General features: G+C 46.0%; 1 protein-coding gene and 1 long non-coding RNA gene across 22 annotated transcripts in view; one reads left to right on the top strand and one right to left on the bottom strand.

Annotated features, from left to right (window-relative positions):
• The window catches only part of LOC110292018, a 28,191-nt gene extending 14,055 nt beyond the window's left edge, over positions 1-14,136 (bottom strand). The window contains exons 1-3 of the long non-coding RNA XR_002377640.1: positions 14,087-14,136; positions 11,472-11,516; positions 3,434-3,686 (exon numbers count right to left, since the gene is read on the bottom strand). This is a non-coding gene — a long non-coding RNA (uncharacterized LOC110292018). The remainder of the gene's footprint in view (positions 1-3,433; positions 3,687-11,471; positions 11,517-14,086) is intronic.
• Nfasc (neurofascin) overlaps positions 1-19,285 on the top strand; it is a 179,665-nt gene that overhangs the window by 61,215 nt on the left and 99,165 nt on the right. For 19 of the 21 annotated variants that reach the window (XM_029478716.1, XM_029478712.1, XM_029478686.1 and 16 more), the window contains exon 2: positions 17,181-17,289. The exons of the other annotated variants lie outside the window; for them this stretch is intronic. In XM_029478716.1, the coding sequence (XP_029334576.1) occupies positions 17,181-17,289 (109 nt within the window). The remainder of the gene's footprint in view (positions 1-17,180; positions 17,290-19,285) is intronic. 21 annotated transcript variants of the gene reach the window in all.

The raw sequence follows: 19,285 nt of genomic DNA, 5'->3' as shown, positions 1-19,285 counted from the left end.
GAAAGCTCCAGCCTGGCATTCAAAATCTTCCCACACTCCCTCCAGCTCTCCCACCTCTCTACCATGCAAACGTTCTTCTCCCCTCAAACTGATGTCCCTCTTGCCTTAGACCTGCTGAGCTGTTGCTCAAACCACAACCCAGTCAAGTGCTCAATTCCTCTCCCTCCTGGCCTACCCCATTCCTGCTCCTTCTCCGAGCATTTGGGACCTCAACTGGCCAACATGCCCAATGGCTCGAATTGCCTGGAAACCTCAACCAGTCTCTACCCCCTCTGAATGAGAATAGAGCGGTTCCTTTGTTTGTCGGTCATCTGGGATCTGGCATTGGACATGGCTGGTCCTTTGTATCATTCACCTTTGCTCTTTGGGAGCTACTTGCACATTCATTCTTGTTGCCTTTGTTTATTCAGTGATGACACCCAGTGTGGACAGACTGAATGGAAAGAAGGCAATGAAAGGTATATCAGCCTTCAAAAACAGTCTCTAAAATTTCATCTCTAAACTGGTGACCCAGGACTGTAATCCCAGCTAGTCAGTAGACTGAGGCTGGGGGATCACAAGTTCAAAGCCTGCCTAGGCTAAGAGAGTTTAAGGCAAATCTGGTGACTTAGTGACAAGTCGTCTCAAAATTAAAAATGCTAAAGGGGTTGAAGGTGCAGCTCAGTGGTAGGGTGCTTACCCAGAGTCCTTCATTTGGTATAGAAGTGTGTTGCCTCTTAGCCAGAACAGCTGAACAAGTCACGTGGCCTTTACATGTAATTCCTCTGACAGTGTAGCCCCGGGCTTACTTCAATACCACATTTCTTTTTTCTTTTTTTTTTTTTTTCTGAGCCAGGGTTTCTCTGTGTAGCCCTGACTGTCCTGGAACTCACTCTGTAGACCAGGCTGGCCTCGAACTCAGAAATCTGCCTGCCTCTGCCTCCCAAGTGCTGGGATTAAAGGCATGNTCACTCTGTAGACCAGGCTGGCCTCGAACTCAGAAATCTGCCTGCCTCTGCCTCCCAAGTGCTGGGATTAAAGGCATGTGCCACCACTGCCCGGCCCACAATTTTTCACTCTGAAATACTGAAGACCCTGAGTTTGAGTTTGAGCACGGATCTTCCCAGCCTGCATCTCACTCAGCTGCTCTCTATAGGTTTTTGCTTTCTTCCCAGTCTGCTGGAGGTTGAGAATGAAGGGAGTGGGCTCTGCAAGTGGGTTAGATGTCCCGGAAGACTTCCCAACGACCAGCTTCCTTCAGATGAGTTTGTTCAGAAGCCCCACACTGCACACAGAGCTCACCCACTGGCTATCCTGGGAGAGGCATCGAGGAGTAGTAGGTCAAAGGGAACAAAAAAAGAGGAGGGGATGTGGGGCTGGAGTAATAGAAACACTGGAGGCACAGAGATCTAAGTCTCACTACCCAAAGCTGCTGCAGAATGGTGGGGAGGAGTGAGGGGAACGGCGGGGGTTCAGCCCCCGCCCTCGGTGTGGCGGCTGCCTGTTTGTTTAATAATTGTGTTCCGAGCAGCATTTGAACTGGCATTTAGACGAGTCTAGAATGTGAATTCTTGCAGGGGAGGCAGCCAGGACAATTCCGCTTTGTTCTAGTTCTTTGAGGACTACGGAAATAATTTTTAAAACAATAACCCTCCTTCCTGGGTCTGTTGCCTGTTTGTTTGCTCCGAGGAATGCTTGGCAACTTTTAGGACTCTGGGACTCGCATTTTAAGTTCTGTGTTCTTCAGCCCGGGTAAAGGCCAGGTTTGGGCTGTAGGAAAAGACAGTGGTATGTTAACTGTGCCCTTTTGTGTATGTCGCCTGCTCCTAAAGGACCATGGGCCAGAGCCTCTTACGGGTTTGCTCTTTCAGTCATCCACTCAACAAAAACATTTCCAAGAACTTAGTTATAGGCCCAAGACATTCTAGGAATGATTTGGAGTAGAAAGTGGAAGATGTGGCCCTTGCTTTCAGAGCTGTATGCAGCATACATTATTATGATTGATTCTCTTTGTCTCCAACCAGAAACTAGGCTGCCTGTATTGACTGTTGCTCCATTGAGTCATCAGACCTTTTTGGAAAATTTCTCACACAGGCAGTGAAGGCTGAGCAGGGAAAAGGGCTACCCAGGGCTTGAGTCAGTCAGGAAATACAAATGCTACTAATGGAGCAATTGTGGGTGTCTAAGGAGCCTTTCTGCTTCCAGGGGTTCTATTCCTAGGAATCACCTGGAACTTGTTGGAAATAACTAAGATGGGACCATGGCCTGCAAGAATTAGTGCCTGCTCATTTTGACAATGTTACAGGAGGCTGATCCATTTGTAGGCACACTGACCTCTGGGGGGCACTGCTGGGAAGACCGGCCTAGGTGAGAAGATGAAAGGAAAGACTCCCACGAGGCGCCTTCCCCCTTGGAGGGTCTGCAGGGATGGTGCCAGGGGAAAGGTAGAGACACAAGTAGGTTGTGTGCTGGCTGGGACCGCAAAGGCCAATGTGGTGACAGCAGAGGCAGAGCCAGCTGGGAAAGGCTGTGTGAGCCAAAGAATTTAGATTCAAGTTGCTCTGAAAAGGAATTTATACACCAGGAATTTATACACCAGGAAACCAACACACAAATCAATAGGTTGAATACTTTATCCAAAGTCACATAGCTGATTCACAGATCAGTGGATATGAGCAGGAATTCATACCTTGATCTGTAAACTCAAAGCCCATTTTCAGAATCACTACACTAAGATGATAAGGAGACAAAAATGTAAACATGAAATCATTTTTATTAATTTTTATGTGTGTGTGTATTTCACCTGTATGACTATGTACCACATTTGCCCAGTGTTCTGAGAGACCAGGAGAGGGTGTGGGATCCCTTAATTTGGACTTACAGAGTGTTGTAAGCTAGCGCATGGGTGCTGAGAATGAACCCCTGGACCCCTGAAAAGGGCAGCCAGTGCTTTTACCAATAAGCCAGCTCTCCAGCTCTCCATTTTTGGGGGCATCTTTATTGCTTAGTATTTGATTAATTTTATAATAAGATAGCTTAAATAACATAAGGTGATTAAGACTGGAATAAAATAATAAGCCCCACAAACCAAGAAGAGTCATAAGTTCTGTTTGTGGTATTATAGAATAGCGCTTGCCATTCACAAGTGCAAACTTCTTCCCAAGAAGAACCGGGTTGTTGCTCTGTCAGCCGCCTGAACCAATCCACAGTGAGAGCAAAGCACTTTGTGACTTATTGGGACCTCTGCTTCTGTGCTGTTCCCTGGGCCCGTCCTTGTGTCCTTCCCTTCTGTTTGTCTTGCCACAGCACCCATGGCAGGGATGCAGAGAGGAAGGAGAGACCCAGTGCAGCCTCACCCCTCTGCATCTCAGTGCAATCACATGAGACCTTAAGCATCTGCATCTGCTCAGACTCGGGCCCAAGGCCTCTTTTTGGATCAGTCTGGTACGCTTACCAAGTCCCTCGTGGTCAAATTGGCCATTGTGATCTCTGCAGAGAGGGATGAAAGTACACATGTCCTTGGTGGTACGGGGAGCTAAAAGATCAGACAGGATATAGCTTAGGCGATTCTGAAGTTGCCCTTGATGGTGGGAACTTCCAGTCTAATGGCGGAGGCATTGCCCTGGCCTTTAGACAACTCTAAGTAGGATGCAGGAGGAACAGTATCCATGTCCATGATGTCCAGACTGCTCCAGGAGACTTCCAGACTAGTGGAAGAAACAGAAAACAGAAATATAGGTGAAATGGGAGCAAAGTTCCCAAAGTATGAAGACAATAAAATCAGAGCGCAGATGGCCAGAAGACTCGGAGCAGGAGCTGTGTCTCACACTTCTTCCCACTAAGGCAGTCGGTGCATCGCATCCGAGGAATCAGAAGCCAGCAGAGACACCAGTGGCCCAGGCTGCATTGCACTTAGTGATGAGGGGTTCTCTACCCAGGGCTTAGTTTAGATTCCAACTCGGCCAGAGCCAAGGGGCCCGCCTGAGCCTGAGGTGGGTAGCTGGCAACACTTGGCCATCTTTCTTCTCTTCCATCTTACAGCCAAGGCTGGTGGTAACAGTCTATGATGCAGCTGCCTGTTCCCACCTATGGAGAACAGCTGGGCCCTCCAGAGCTCTGTCTAGCATGTGGTATATTTGTTGGCTTCAGCAAAATGGCATCCTTCTGGCTCTCCACCCTCCCTCCTCAGCAGCTCGCCTTGAAGCTGTGACTGCAGTTGTTGGAACAAGGAGGAGAACCCAAAGAGGGATGTTGGATCAATTGGGTTCTTGCTTTTGCCCCACAAGTGACTCATGTGTCACCATGGGCAAGTCCTCCATTTCCCAGGCAGCATGAAAGTAAGAAGGATGGCAAAGAATTAAGGTCACATGACCTGAAGGTCACATGACCTGAAGCTGGGGCATACTGTGTGATCTTGGGTGAAGCAATTCTGTGTTCCTTAGAGAAAAAATTTTAAAACTCATTTGAGCTTCAGTATTATTTATGACACGGGAGTGATTCTATATTAAATCGAGCTACCGTGAAAATGGTGAAATGCACCAGGCGTGGTGGCGCACGCCTTTAATCCCAGCACTCGTGAGGCAGAGACAGGCAGATTTCTGAGTTCCAGGCCAGCCTGGTCTACAAAGTGAGTTCCAGGACAGCCAGGGCTATACAGAGAAACCCTGTCTCGAAAACAAACAAACAGACAAACAAAGAAACAAAAAATGGTGAAATGCTTCAGAACCTTGGATCATTTAGTAGCTGGTGTCACTGTTTGAAGAGGGGGCAGATATCCATCTTTGTCCCCAAGTGGTGTTATGCTGATACTATTGAAAATAAAAGGGGGAGGGGATTGGGGTAAAAAAAATGCTTACTAAATATGAGATTCATCGTCGCAAAAACAAATAGTCTGTCTGAACTTGAGCTGTAGGGAAAGCTAACTCGTGTGCTTGGGCTGAGGGAGCTAAAAAGAATAATTGGGGCCACATGAGGGCTCATGGGGTAAAGGCCTTGCCACTGAACCTGATGGACTGTGGTTAATTCCTAGGACCCACATGGCAGAAGAGAGAACTGACTCCCAAAAGTTGTTCTCGACCTACACAGAGAGAGAGTGGGGGAGAGAGAGAGAGAGAGAGAGAGAGAGAGACAGACAGACAGACAGACAGACAGACATGACAGACAAGGTTTGGAGAATTCAGAACTCAGCAGGAAAATGAGAGCTTAACCTGGCCCCCATGCTGCTTGGTATTAAAAGCCATTGGAACCCTAAGTGTGAAGAGCTTCCAAGACGCCAGAGAAGCCTGAGTAGGGGAAGCCTTGTCTGCTGATGCGAGTGCGCTCATGCACTTATTTACAGCCAATGGGTTTGGACCCCTGTATTAGTTACTTTCCTCATGGAAAGGACACAGTGCCTGGTACAAGCAACTGAGGTGGATTTGGGTTGTCCCGCTGAGTGACACTGTCCATCGTGGTGTGGAAGGTATAGTAAGGGCACCAAGCCTCCATGACCAGGAGGCAGAGGTGAATGCTGATGCTCATCTGGGTACCTGTGGTTTATTAAGTCTAGACCCCAGTCCATGGGGTGGTGCCATCTACATTCAGGGTGAGTCTTCCATCCTCAGTTGAGCCTTTCTAGGAACACCCAGATATGCCCAGAGGTGTGTCTCTTGGGTGATTAAGTCAAATCAAATCAAATCATTAGCACTAGTGTCAGCACTGTTGTGAATCTCAGAGATGCAGACATGTACAAAACAGATCAAAGCCACTGACTTTCAAAGATCTTATATTTTCATGGGAAAAGGCACGGTAAATAAAAACACATAAAAGACCTATGTGATAGTTAAGAGCTAAGGATTTGGTTATAAAATAAAGTGGGTGGGGGTTCTGGATTAGTGGTTAAAGGGTGGCAGGAGAGGAGGATGGAGGAGAGCCTATGGCTGTGAGACTGGAAGAGGGTAGGATTTGTTGTTATTCAGATGTAAGGACAGAGAGGTGGAGAGAAGACACAAGACTCTCAGGGTATCACAGCACAGACAGTGTTGGCAGGGTACTAGAGAAGGAGAGTTTTAGATTTGCTAGCCTCAAGGTACCTGTTAGAAACACCACCAAAGGTGTCGTCGCATGGACAGGTGACTGTGTGAGTTTGAAGGTCAGGAGGTCTGAGTTAGATTTAAAAGCCGAGATTTTCAACATAAGGATGGGACTCGGGCTGTGTCTGTATCCAGGACACCAGAGCAGGGTGTGTGTGGCAAAGAGGAGATCTAGTTGTGTAGCCCAGATATTCAGCTTCAGGAAATCAAGAGGATGGGAGGGCCTGGTATAGGGGAATAGAGAAGAAAAAAAGAGACTTAAAGGTGGTTCTTAAAGTCACACGGGAAGGGGTATCAAAGATCACCCATGCTAGATTAAGAAAGATGGTGGCGGTTGGACCTAGGCCTCCTCACACATATGTAGAAGATGTGGGTCCGGAACGACTGGAGCAGGGGGCTATCCCAAAAGCTGTTGCCTGCCCAGGGGGTATGTTCTTCTAGCTGGGCTGCCTTGTCTGACCTCAGTGGGAGAGAATGTGTATAGCCCTGCAGAGACTTGGTATCCTAGGGTAGAGGGATACCCCAAGGGGGTTCCCCAACTGCTCAGAAGAGAAAGGGAGTTGGGAGAGAGGAAGGACTGGGGGAGGGAGTACTGGGAGAGGGCAATGAGCAGAATGCAAAGTGAGTATGAAAAAAAATTAAAAAAAAAAAAAAAAAAACAAAAACCAAAGGCAAGGGGACTGGCCATTCATCGTCTCACTAAGCACACTGAGGTCACTGGTATTGGTCCCCCAGTGTTGAATTTAACTGCCAGAATAACAGTATTAAACGGAGGCTCTAACACAAAGTGCACACGTCACAATAACTCCACTTCATAAGCAGGTGGGGGAAGAGTCAGTTGTGGTGGAGGTGTGTCTTCTCTGTCTCTGTGTGTGCCGTCTGATGCATGTACCTCACAGTGCTCTTCTGCCAACTTGGGTTGGTGGAGTTGTCACTTATACAGAATGATAATCATCTTTGTTGGGTCTCCATTCCTGTGGATTTTGCCAAGTCGGCATGATTGGGAAAGCGCTGCTGCGGTTAAGATACAGAACACGTTCATCATTTCAAAACACCCTCACTCTTGCGTGCGTCCGACTCGACCAGCAAGAACGACGCTGCAACAGGATCCTTCTGCACACGTTTATTGGGAGAGCTTGATTGTAGAGGCGAATAGACCCTGAGCCCAGCCCTGGTGCTGCTTTATATAGGCCTAGGAGAGGCGTGTCTCACACCCGGATTGTATTGTGCAGAGATACAGAAGAAAAAAATATGTATGACTGACAAAGGAACAGATCGGGAAGATTAACAGAAAGAGGACCATGAGGTGTGGGAAGCCACATGTGCCGTTGCAGAGTGGCACAGGCTTCTGCTGGCCACCACGCATACATAGGCAGGAAAGTTTTTTGCCAAGATGAGGTTTAGAGAATTAACCAAAATTGACCAATCAGATGAGAGAGAAATTGACCAATCAGAAGAGAGAGAAGTTAACCAATCAGATGAGAGAGAAAGTAACCAATCAGATGTAGGAATGCAAATGAGGTGGTAAGCATCAACCAAGCACAACACAATTTAGTCTCCTAATTGGATCGATGGATTTCTGCTTCTTGTTTTAATTCTTTTTTTCCAAATTGTTTTAGCTATTCTGGTGATTTTCATTTCTCAGTGTAAGTTTTAGGATTATCCTGTCTGTTGCTGCTACAAATCATGTAGAGATTTTTTGATAAGAATTGCATAAAACCAGGATGTCAATTTGGAATTAATTTGCTTCTTTGCTCTGTTGAATGAAATCCACAACTGTGGTATTTCTTTTTTCTTTCTTTTTTTTTTTTAAGATTTATTTATTTACTTATTTTATGTATGTGAGTACACTGTCACTCTTCTCAGTCACACCAGAAGAGGGCATCGGATCCCATTACAGATGGTTGTGAGCCACCATGTGGTTGCTGGGAATTGAACTCAGGACCTCTGGAAGAGCAGTCAGTGTTCTTAACCACTGAACCATCCCTCCAGCCTGAGTATGGTATTTCTGTTTTCAATTTTGCATGTATTTTCTAAACACCTATGTCTTGTATATATTTTATTGTGGCTGTCATTGTTTATGACAAGGTCTTACTCTGTTGTACCTGCTGTCCTAGCACTCACTCTGTAGCCCAGGCTGGCCTCCATGGTAACCGCCCTGCTCACATGTCTCAAGTGCTCACATGCCTCAAGTGCTAGGATCACAGGCGTGAGCCATGGTGCTCAGTTTGAGGCACTTACAGGTTCTCTTTATTCTACACCTAAGGATGTTTGAGGGGTTGTAAGCGATATTGTATGCTAACTTGTTGTTTCCTTATGGTGATGGCTTTCATGTAGAAATGCAATTAATTTTGTGTGACTGTCCTACACTACACTGTCTTGGATTCATTTATTAGTTTAAGATCATTGCATAAAATGAGAAATAGTTTTTATTTCTCTCTCTCTGAGTTTCTCCATGGCCTATACATTTCCTTTTCTTGACTTATCGCTGGCTGGGGCAGCAGCACTGTGCAAAGCAACAGAGGTTGTCTTAGTCGGGGTTCCTATTGCTGTGATGAAACACAATGACCTAAAACAAGTTGGGGAGAAAAGGGTTTATTTGGCCTACACCTCCACATTGCTGTTCATCATTGAAGGAAGTCAGGACAGGAACTCAAACAGGGAAGGAACCTGGAGGCAGGAGCTGATACAGAGACCATGAAGGAGTGCTGCTTATTAGCTTGCTCAGCCTGCTTTCTTATGGAACCCAGGACCACCAACCCAGGGATGGCACCACCCACAATGGGCTGGATCTTTCCCCATCAGTCATTAATTAAGAAAATGCCCTTCAGGTTTGCCCGGAGCCCAGTCTTCTGGAGGCATTTTCTCAATTAAGGTTCCCTCTTGTCCCGTGACTCGACTGGCACGAGACTATTTAGCACAGTGATAGAAGGCACACGTAACTGTGTCCAGTCTAAGAGGAAAGGATTTTAGGTTTTCTTAACTCATGGTAATCCACATGTGGTGGATTGCATAAGTTAATTTAAAGATATTGGCCCAGCCTTGCCTTCCTTGAGTGAATCTCATTTGTTCAGAGTGAAGACGTGTTTTTATGTACTACTGCATCCTGTTCTCTAGTATTTTATTATGAATCTTTGAACCTATACTCCTTTTTCTTTCTTTTTGAGGTAGGGTTTTTCTGTGTAGCCCTGGTGTCCTGTAGACCATGCTGGCCTGGAACGCACAGAGATCCACCTGTTTCTGCCTTTCCAGTGCTAGAACTAAAGGTTTGTGCCATCACCACCCGACTGACACTATACTCTTGAGAAATATTATTTGGTCTGCATTCTTTGGCTTCTTTTGTTTTAGACCTTTTTGGTCTGGTTAGCTTCACCGAATGGGTTGGGAAGTGACCTTCCTCTTCTACAATCCAATGGAGTTGGCACAGAATTGCGTTAGCTCTTTTTGTGTTTGATGTTTCAGTGAAACAGTCTGAGCTTAGAGCTTTACTTCTGGGAGAGATTTTTAAAGTAACGAATTCAGTTTTCTTCCTGATTGTAAAGACATTTTGTTGCGTATGGGAGTGGTGGCCATATGCATTCGAGGACATGGTTCCTTTCATCTGTGTTTGCGGAGCATAGCTTGGTTATGCCTTTGAGCTTGTAGGTTCTGTGACAACATCCTCTTCCTCTCTGGGATTGGTAACTGTGTCTGTTTTTCCTTTTCTTCACAATTGTACTAGCAATGCATTTTGTCCTAGGGGAGACAGTCCACTCAGTGAAGTGCTTATAGGAAAATGTTAGAGATTGTACTTGATTCCCAGCATCCACATTAAAAGCTTGGGTGTGGTGGTCCATTTTGTCTGGTCACTGCTGGGGAGGTAGAGAAAGGAAGATGTCCCTGGGGCTGAGAGATCCTGACTCAAAAACACAAGGCGGATGGATGGCTTTTGAGGAATGACAGGTGAAGTTGACTTCTGGTTTCCATATGCACATATGCACCTGAAGAGAAAATTAGGGAATACGATTGTGCAGTTCATGTAGAAAAGGTAGAAGGGGGAGGAGGAAAGAAAGAAAAAAGAAAAAAGGAAAAGGAAAAGAAAAAGAAAAAGAAAAAAACCAAGAATAAATAGAAAAATTCTAAAAGAAGATAAAACCAATCATAAAACTAAAAGTAAATTTAAATGGTGTGCTATCATTGTGAAGAGACAAACAAATAGAAGATAGTGTTGAGGGATGGACCTGCGCACATAGTGGGATTTAGCATTACGATAAAGATATATTTTTTACTGTCTGATGATATCTTACACGTCTGTAACCTACTTTGGTCATTTCACACCCCCATTACCCTCTCTCACGCCCTCCAACTCTACTCACCCCTTTCTGCTTTCTAGCAGCACCCCCCCCTCTGTTTATTTTGTGACTGCTGAGTCTAATTAAGATTGCTTCCATGAGCATGTGCAACAACCAGGATTGATATCACCAAAGAAAACAAGCCCCCTCCTCCAGCAGCCATTAGCTCCCAATAACTCCTCAGCTAGAGGCGAGGCCTGATGAGCCATCCCTGATGAAATGGTGACAGACCCTATCCTGTGAGTGTGATGTGTAGACAACCGCAGCTTCTGTGAGTCTTCTGTGCAGCATCCGTGCTATGTCCAGAAGGCCCTGTTCCATGGCGCTTTCCCCATTCTCTAGCTCTGTACGGACGTTCTGTTCCCCTTTCTGCAGTGTTTCTTGAGGCCTGTGTGTGGGGTGATACAGATGTTCCATTTAGGGCTGAGCATTGAAGTGTGATTTATCCTCAGCACTTTGGCTAGTTGTGAGTGTCTGCATCAACCAGCACCCACTGCAAACAGAGCTCCTCTGACCAGTGCCAAGAGCAGCACGGATTCATGAGTCTGAACATTGATATTTAGAAGGCAGTTAGGTCAAAACATGACCATTTTAGCAAACAGCAAAAATCAGCTCCCCCCACCTCACTCCAGGGACCTATGGCCTCCCCGGCTAGGTACTTTTAACCAAGTTTACTGTACAAGGCATGAATTCCTTCCTGTGGAATAGGCCTCAAATCCACTCATAAGTAGTTGGTAAAGCTCTCAACAGTCACGTGCCTATTTGTACCGTGAGCACGTCCTGACTGGCAGGTTAGTATTGCAGCTTGCAGGGCTCATGGCTGGAAAATACTCTTGATGACTTTTCTTCTTAAGCAGCTTGCATAGCCCTTTCTAGAACTATGCAAGTTCACAAGAAAGGGACAAGGGCTGATTTCTCCATGTCCTCAATCGATGTATGAATGTCTGCAGGCAGAGGGTCTTACCATCTAGTCCTTGTGGGTAACCAAGAGCTGGAAATAGTCTGTGCTGTGTGGAGACCTCTGGACCTCCTTGACAAGTGACTCATAGGAAGGGGTCTTACAGCTGCCACTGGGTTTCCATTTACTAACCTGTGGCTGCATTATCCACCGCCACAGTGTATCTCTATCAAATTCCTGTTAAAAAGAATTATAGTTTTCGTTGGCTTTACAATGGCAGGTTTTCAAATGGCTGTTCCCTATGTCCTTAATTTTGGTTCACCTTTCCAGCATCTCCTTTTCTCCCCATCCCTGATGAATTCCTTTCATTCCCCTGCCCCCAAGTATTCTGCCTCTTAACTTTTTAACGTATATGTACTACAGTCTTCTCTCCCTTAAGATTTTAAAGACAATATTCTGTTTATCTATTGCTTTCTTTTTTACCTGTGTGTTTATGTGTGAGATACATTTATGACTCTCTCTCTCTCTCTCTCTCTCTCTCTGTCTCTCTCTCTCTCTCTCTCTCTCTGTCTCTCTCTGTCTCTCTCTCTCTCTCTCTCTCTCTCTCTGTCTCTCTCTGTCTCTCTCTCTCTCTCTCTCTCTCTCTGTGTGTGGGGGGTTGAGTATGGATAGGCACATGCCATAGCACATACAAGGTCAGAGGACAGCCTCAGATTGACCCTCCCTCACCTCCCACCTTGTTTGAGACAGGGTCTCTCGTTCACTGCTGTGTACACTAGGCTAGCTGGCCCATGACTTTCAATGATTCTTCTGTCTTTTCCTCCTATCGATCTCGAAGAGTGTCCTAACTTTACATAGGTTCCAGGGATCTGAACTCAGTCTCGCCTACTGGCATGGCAATCACCTTCTCTCACCAAGCTGCCTTCACCAACCCAAAATCAATATTTAAACCAGAAGGTAAAAGGTGAACCCTCCAATAACCAATGTGGGGGACACACACTTGATAACATTAGATTCCCCCCCCCCCACATAAGTTCCAAGGAAGTTTCAGGTGGATAAAAGATTAATCACAGAAAATGACAGGATCAAAATGCTAGTGAAAACATGGAATTGTTTAAAGATAGCTTTTGGAAAAAGAAGACCCAGGTATGACACAAAATGGCAACAAAATAAAAGATCCATCCAGCTAAGAAGACATTTTCATACCAAAACATGGCACGATATAGTGATATAGTGAGCTGCATGTCCCCTACAAAGAGGTAATTTTCACAGTGAGATTCCTTCAAACCTGTAAGAGCAAACAGAATAGGAACAGTTCAACAGAAATGAAGATGTGCAACCCATTTCATAATCGGAAGAAAACCACAAAAGAGATGCTAAGTTCTGTGCACCAAAAGACAAAAGCTTACAACGCAAATGCAGTCTGTTAGAATCAGGAACCCAACCCGCCTGGAAGCTACGGTGGGAGAGCAAGTTCCATGTGCTTCATGGAGATTAAGTCAGCCAAATTCTCTACTATTCAAAAGTGCCATTTACAAGTTGATTCCAAAGGACAGGTGAGACAGTTTAGTGGGTAATGCTACGAAAGCTTAATGATTGAGTTTGATTCTAAGATCCATGGTAGACATATCTTCTGACCTCCACACAACGACTACGGCACATGTGTGCACACAGTCGCACATACCATGCACACACAGAGACACAAATAATAAATAGTAAAAACATTGCTTCAATTAATTGATCCTAAATATAGCCTTGAAAAGGCAAGAATTTATGCAAAGACCATTGTCCAAGCTGTTTTCCGTGTCAAATGATTATAAGTCACCCAGCTGTCCCTCAAGAAAGGACAGGATAAGCACGTTATACATTCATATCTTGTACCACTAGGGTTCTGTTGATGTGGTAGCTTTATGTGAACTAATCAGAATAATATCCAGGATATTTATTAATCTGGGGTGGGGGAGCAACGTAGGGAAACTAAGAATAACATTTATTTTATCTTTTTAAAAATATTATTTTGATGTTATGTGTGTGCACGGACTCACTCTGGAAGGCCGCCCAGACTCTGGTGACAGAGGTTGACCAGACACAGCTGAGTGAGTTGGACTTAGGAAGCTGGATGGAGGCAGGCTTGGAGGGACATTTACTAATAGAATCTATTTTTACAATGTATTCTTTTGAATCTGAATGTGTGCGATTAGCTACTCAAATAATAAGTACGGTAAAAATCTTAAATTGTTTCTGGAAGGGAAAGGAAGAGATGTAGTGATCTTGGTTCCCTGAGCATGGGCTATGTATCCAGAGAGAGGAAGAGCAAGAGTGAAAAGTCATGAAAATTAGGGGTTTGTCCATCTAGAAAATATGCTTTTATGGCACCTTGGAATTCCCAGGGAGGGGGTCTAGAGTCTCTTTTGTGCCACCAATCCTTCTGTGGCAGAGGGAAAGGCAGTCAGAGCATATTAATAAATACTTGCTGAAGAGAGATGAGGAACCCCTGCAGACATTAAGAGGAGAACTCAGACAAAGCCTGTTTTGGAGCTGGCTCAACCCAGACATACCTTCCTTCACCATCATCTGTCGTGCCTGGTCCTCTTCCTGCTTCCGGGAGGGCCTGCCCTGCCTTCTGCGCCCTCCCCTGTGATACAACCAATCTAAACTTACCCCCGACTAGCTTACAAATAGAGAAGATTCAGAATATGCCTATTTTATTTGGCTTGACAATTACTGTGTGGGAGGGGGGTCACCCCTAAGCTACTTTTCCAACTGCTGGCCTGGCTACCTCCCCATCGTGCTCCCCAAATACTTACTGTTTCCCCTGGCCTTGTGCTCAGAGTACAGTCTCCCTCACTGTCCTTCCTCCTTTCTCCTCCTTGTCCTTCCTCTCTTCTCCACCCTTAACTAGGCAACTCAAAACCCACCCACCTCTAATCCCTTCAATCATTGACTACAGCCATTTTTATTTAACTAATAATTTTTAAATTAAGGAACAAGGTTTGCACCTGGACCTAGACCTTCTAGTACAGAATTTAGCATTACAATTCACAGCAAGAGACCAAATCTCAACACTTCCCCTGCCCAGGCTTCCTATAGGGCAGTGTGTACTAACTACTACCAGCCCCTGTAACCTTCCAGAATCTGAGGAGATGCTTAGAACACACAGCAAACTCATCCTGCTCCCATCTTTCAGGGACTCACGGCTGCTCCTCTTGCTGTCCACACACTATCAGGTGCCTGTGCGGTCGGTCGCTGCACCCTGGGTGTCAGGTGTCCTTCCTGGGAGCCTCCTGTCCCTGGGTCAGATGGTGAGCCTCTTCCCTGAATTCAGGCTCACTTCTTGTGTAGCCCCAAAGCCCCATGCAGGATAAAAGTGGTGGTGGTGGGTGTAATCTTATTCCTCTCTAAAGAGTCTGTCTGTCTGTCTGTCTTCAAATCACAGCTCTTGCTTGATCTCACAACTTTTCCATATAGAAGAGCTAATCTCTGATTTTGAAGCAGCAGCAAAATATTTGTGGGAAGATTTTTCTTTTCCAAGTACTTTTCTATGCACCGTCCCCTGGCTCCAGGAGCAGGGAAAGGTCAGGCCGGGTCCTCCCTAAAGAGGCAGCTGTAGGGCGCTGACCTTGGGATGCAAACAAGTCAGAATCCTTACCCTGTGGATTCTTTTGTTTTGTTTCCTGTTCTGCTGGTTTTATTGATACATGGTTTGACTGTGACGCCCTGGCTGGCCTGGAATTCTCTCCCTTTCTGAGTACTGGCATTACAGGCAGGCACTACCATGCCTGACTTTAGTCAATGTTTTACACCATTTTGTCAGGTGTAGAAGGGTGGAGGCATCCACAATGCAATGAATGGAAACCAGTTGGGATGTCTTGCGAGGAAAGGGGCCGTCCTTTACTTCCTGAAAACACATCTGCCTAATACAATGTGGTCTAATTGCCTTGTTTAAATCTATGTGTGGCGCTTTATTTTCACTTTTAGGGACTTTAAATATCTTGTTATATTTTATAATTATATCACTTATTTGCATATTTCAAAGCCACATGGAGAAGTGTGTTAAAAACCTATCTCCTTCCCCCACCCCCCGTCCACCTTCTCAGCCCCATTTTCCTCATGACCTTCTAATGTGTAGTTTGTCCTTTGTCCTTTAAGCATATATAAAATTACAACCATATACATACTGACCTTTGTGTTCCTTCCCCATTCTCAAATAAACGGTAGCATACTAAACATACTTTTTTTTTTTTTTTCTGTCACCTTTCTCTTCTTGACCCTGGAAGTCACGATAGACACATAAGGGCATACTCTTGAGTAGATTCCTAAAACTAAGATTGCTAAGTCAAAGAGCAGTTGCATCCTTAGTACTCTGGGCAGCTACAGCTCATTCCCTCACTACATTAGTGGTTACCCTTCCTGCAGAGTTACTGTAATCCAGGCAGGTTTCAGGCTGGGACATAGCAAAGCAGACCTGGCTTCCAGGTTCTCCCAGTATCTCTCAGTCCCTACCTGGCACACCCTGCCTCCAACCCTGAACTTTCCAGCCCAGGGGCTGGGCTGCTCTTCCTCCAGAGGCTCCTATATAAGCCAAACATTTTGTTTTCTCTCTCTCTCTCTCTCTCTCTCTCTCTCTCTCTCTCTCTCTCTCTCTCTCTCTCTCTCTCTCTCTCTCTCTCTCTCTCTCTCCTCTCTGTCCTCCGGGCCAGTGAACTTACCCGAGTACAGTTTCCCAATAAACCTGACATTGATATAATCTAATCTGGTTTAAATTGGCTCATTTCACTGACAGCAGAGAAATTACCTACCAAACTAGAGCTGGTGCTTTTTGTTAGTCAGCCTATAAGAATATGAGGGTGACAAGGTATCTGATTCTTAAGGGAGGCAAGATGTATAAGCTGTATTTAGCTCACCAGGGGCAGGGAAGGCACAATAGAGCAGAACTGCTCAACCGTGGGCAGCCAGGAAGCTCAGTGGAGCAGTTACAGGAAGAGGCCAGGACAGAATTCAGTGCCCCATCCCTACCCCCCACCCCGTAGTGCGTCCTCCAAGCCGAACACACTTTCCAAGGTTCCATCACCTCCCAGTTGTCTGTTTAGCTTTTGAATCCACCAATGAACGATGCCATTCATCAGTTGAGAACCATTAGGATCCGATCTTTTCTGGGAACGCCCTCACAGACACACCTAGAGGTGTGTTCACTGCCCTCCAGGGCGTTTCTCTGCCCAAGTTCACAGTCAGATCTGACCATCTCAGGACTTGAACCTTCCAGATGCCAACCAGTGGCCCAGAGGTCTCCCTGGTTCATACTATCATATCTTCTCCCATTCTACAGATGGAAAACAAACTAATAAACACATATTCAAAGACTCGCTCTTGTTGACAGTCATATCTCATGCTAGAACTTAAAACCTGAGGCTCCTGACCATAAAGTTAGAATTCTTCTCAATGTGCTATGGATATTTGTGATGAAGTTGTTGTGTTTTTTTTTTTTTCTGTAGATAGCGGGGGTGGGGGTGGGGAGGGGGGTGAGAAACCACAGTGGCTTTTCTAAGGAACTTAGAAATTAATGAGACATTTATGGGTAAATTCTCCCTTGAGTGTAGGAGAGACTCTTCCGTCTATAACTTAAATCCTTTAGGGTAGAAGGGGATTAGCAGATTGATTGTGGAGTCTGAACACTGAGATGCAATTCGTGGATGAGCGGCTACTCGCCAGTGCACTTAAGCACCTTGCGCACACTCTGCCCATTTCCTATAAAGCAAACAAAGATGCCTTTATGTTCTGCAGAACAACAAATGGATGGAGGTGTCATTTTCTAAGTGAACTAACAAGTTAAAACCACAGAGTCTTCCCACACACCTACCCGGAGTAACCCTGGGGCTCTTTTCTGTGTTTGCTTTGAGACAGGTTGACTGACTTATGTGCGCTTTGGCAGCCTGGAGTTTTCTTGCCCTCTGCCGACGGGAGCAGAGCCTCTGCTGGTGTTGGGAAAAGCAGGCCGAATGAGGCAGAGAAGGTACCCAGTCTGAGCACGAGATGGAGGGTGGGGTGGAGGTGGATGGAGGGTGGGGTGGAGGTGGACGCTGTTGCCCCCTCTCCCAGGCTTTTTACCTGGTCCCAGGAATTTTCAAGGACTCGACTCCTTCCTTCTCCCCAGACACGAAAGCCAGAGCCAGCTGCAGAGCCTCAGCCCTGATAAGGCCTGCCCCCCAAGGAGGCTCTGCCTGGGCAACTCTGGCTCCTTCTGTGCAGGAGGGGCAGTGAAGTCAACTGGCATTAGTTTCTGTCATTTTCTCTCCTGTCCACCTTAATTGAAAAACAGCTTTGTTAATGATCCTAATACCTTTGCCTGGGCCTCCACACCCCGGGAACTTCCTGAGCGACAGCCCTGGCATATGGGGGGCAGTCTGAGAGCCTCTCTTCTCAGTGGGGCTCAGGGCCTTGGCAGATGGATGGCTGTCCGGGGTGCGAAGAGCAAGGAGGCTCATGGCACTAAGGCCACACCCTGTATCCAGGGTCGGCGTTGTCTTTTCCCTTCTGGGGGAGAATCTCAGCACTGGCAGCACCTGCCTTCCCTGGAGAGAGTGGAGGCCAAACACAAGAATGGAGAGCTTTGCCTTTCTAAGAGCAGCTTACAGAAGATGACAAGCTACTGCTGGGAGTCTGTGGGAGACAGTGGCCCAACCACTTGGGCTGAGGACAAGGGTCCTTATCCTTTTTGAGTCTGGTGGTCTCTGACACACTGTGGTGACTCTCTGGCTCTAGCAGTCTCAAAGTCTATGTCTTCCCAGAGGCTGAGGAGGCAAAGGGAGAGATGGACGAAAGACTGTGAAGGTGACATGGCATGGGGATCCAAGCAGCCTCCTTGTGCCCCCCCAGGCCCCTGGGAAGATTAGCTGACTCTGGGGTCTTTTTCATCCCACCATTGTTAAGAACTGTACTTGACCATATCCCTCTCCCGCTCCCACACCTTTTTCCTTTCTTTTGCTCTACTATACATGGAAGATAGATAGCAAAAGCAATGAATTAACCTCTCTCACTGGGCGTATAACATTGTAAGGCAACAGTTCTCCAATATTCAGCAGAGTCAGTTAGTCTGGCTGTGGTGGTTTGAATATACTTGGCCCAGGGTCAAGGCACTACTAGGAGGTGTGGCCTTTTTAGAGTACCTGTGGCCTTGTAGGAAGAAGTAAGTCACTGTGGGGGTGGGCTTTGAGACCCTCCTCCTAGCTGCCTGGAAGAGAGTCCCCTCTGATTGCCTTTGGATCAAGATGTAGAGAACTCTCAGCTCATTCTCATGTGCCATGTCTGCCTGGACGCTGTCATGCTTCCTGCCCTGATGATAATGGGTTGAAACTCTGAAACTATAGGCCAGCTTCAATCAAATGTTGTCCCTTATAAGAGTTGCCTTGGTCATGGCATCTCTTCACAGCAATGGAAACACAAACTAAGACAGAAGTTGGTTGGTACCAGGGACTGGGGCATTGCTGTGATAGGCCTAAGGGTATTTTTCTTTGGAGGAATATGGATTTGGAAAGCAATGGAATACTTTCAGTGGGGCTTAATGGGCAATCCTAATAGAACTGTGGAAGAAGACATTGGTGCTGAGGGTGATTTGAACTGTGGGGTCCTGGCTCTAGATGCTTCAGAGGAGAAGAATTTTAGTGTGTGGTCTAGAGACTCTTGTGATGTTTTGGTGAAGAATGTGGCCGTTCTTTGCCCTGGTCTGAAGAGTTTACCTGAGACTAAGGTAAAGAGATTAATTGCATTGACAAAGGAAATAGACTTTGTCCTCTGGTTTACTCTCATTAAGATTATTTTGATCAAGCATAGCAAGCTTAGAAAGGAAAAATACAAAAATGTATGGTTCAGGTAATAAAGGGGCACCAGGAAGTGCAATGGAGTTAAATCTTGTGTTCAAAGAGATGAACAGATTAAGGGAGTAGTGACCTCAGGGCAAGATCCCACCCAATGAAGCTTATTGTTTATATGTTTGCAGTTGAATAAGGGGT

The sequence above is a fragment of the Mus caroli genome, chromosome 1, assembly GCF_900094665.2.
Source record: "Mus caroli chromosome 1, CAROLI_EIJ_v1.1, whole genome shotgun sequence".
Classification (NCBI taxonomy): Eukaryota; Metazoa; Chordata; class Mammalia; order Rodentia; family Muridae; genus Mus; species Mus caroli.
The sequence above is the reverse complement of the archived record's forward strand: the minus strand, read 5'-3'. Positions and strand labels throughout refer to the sequence as shown.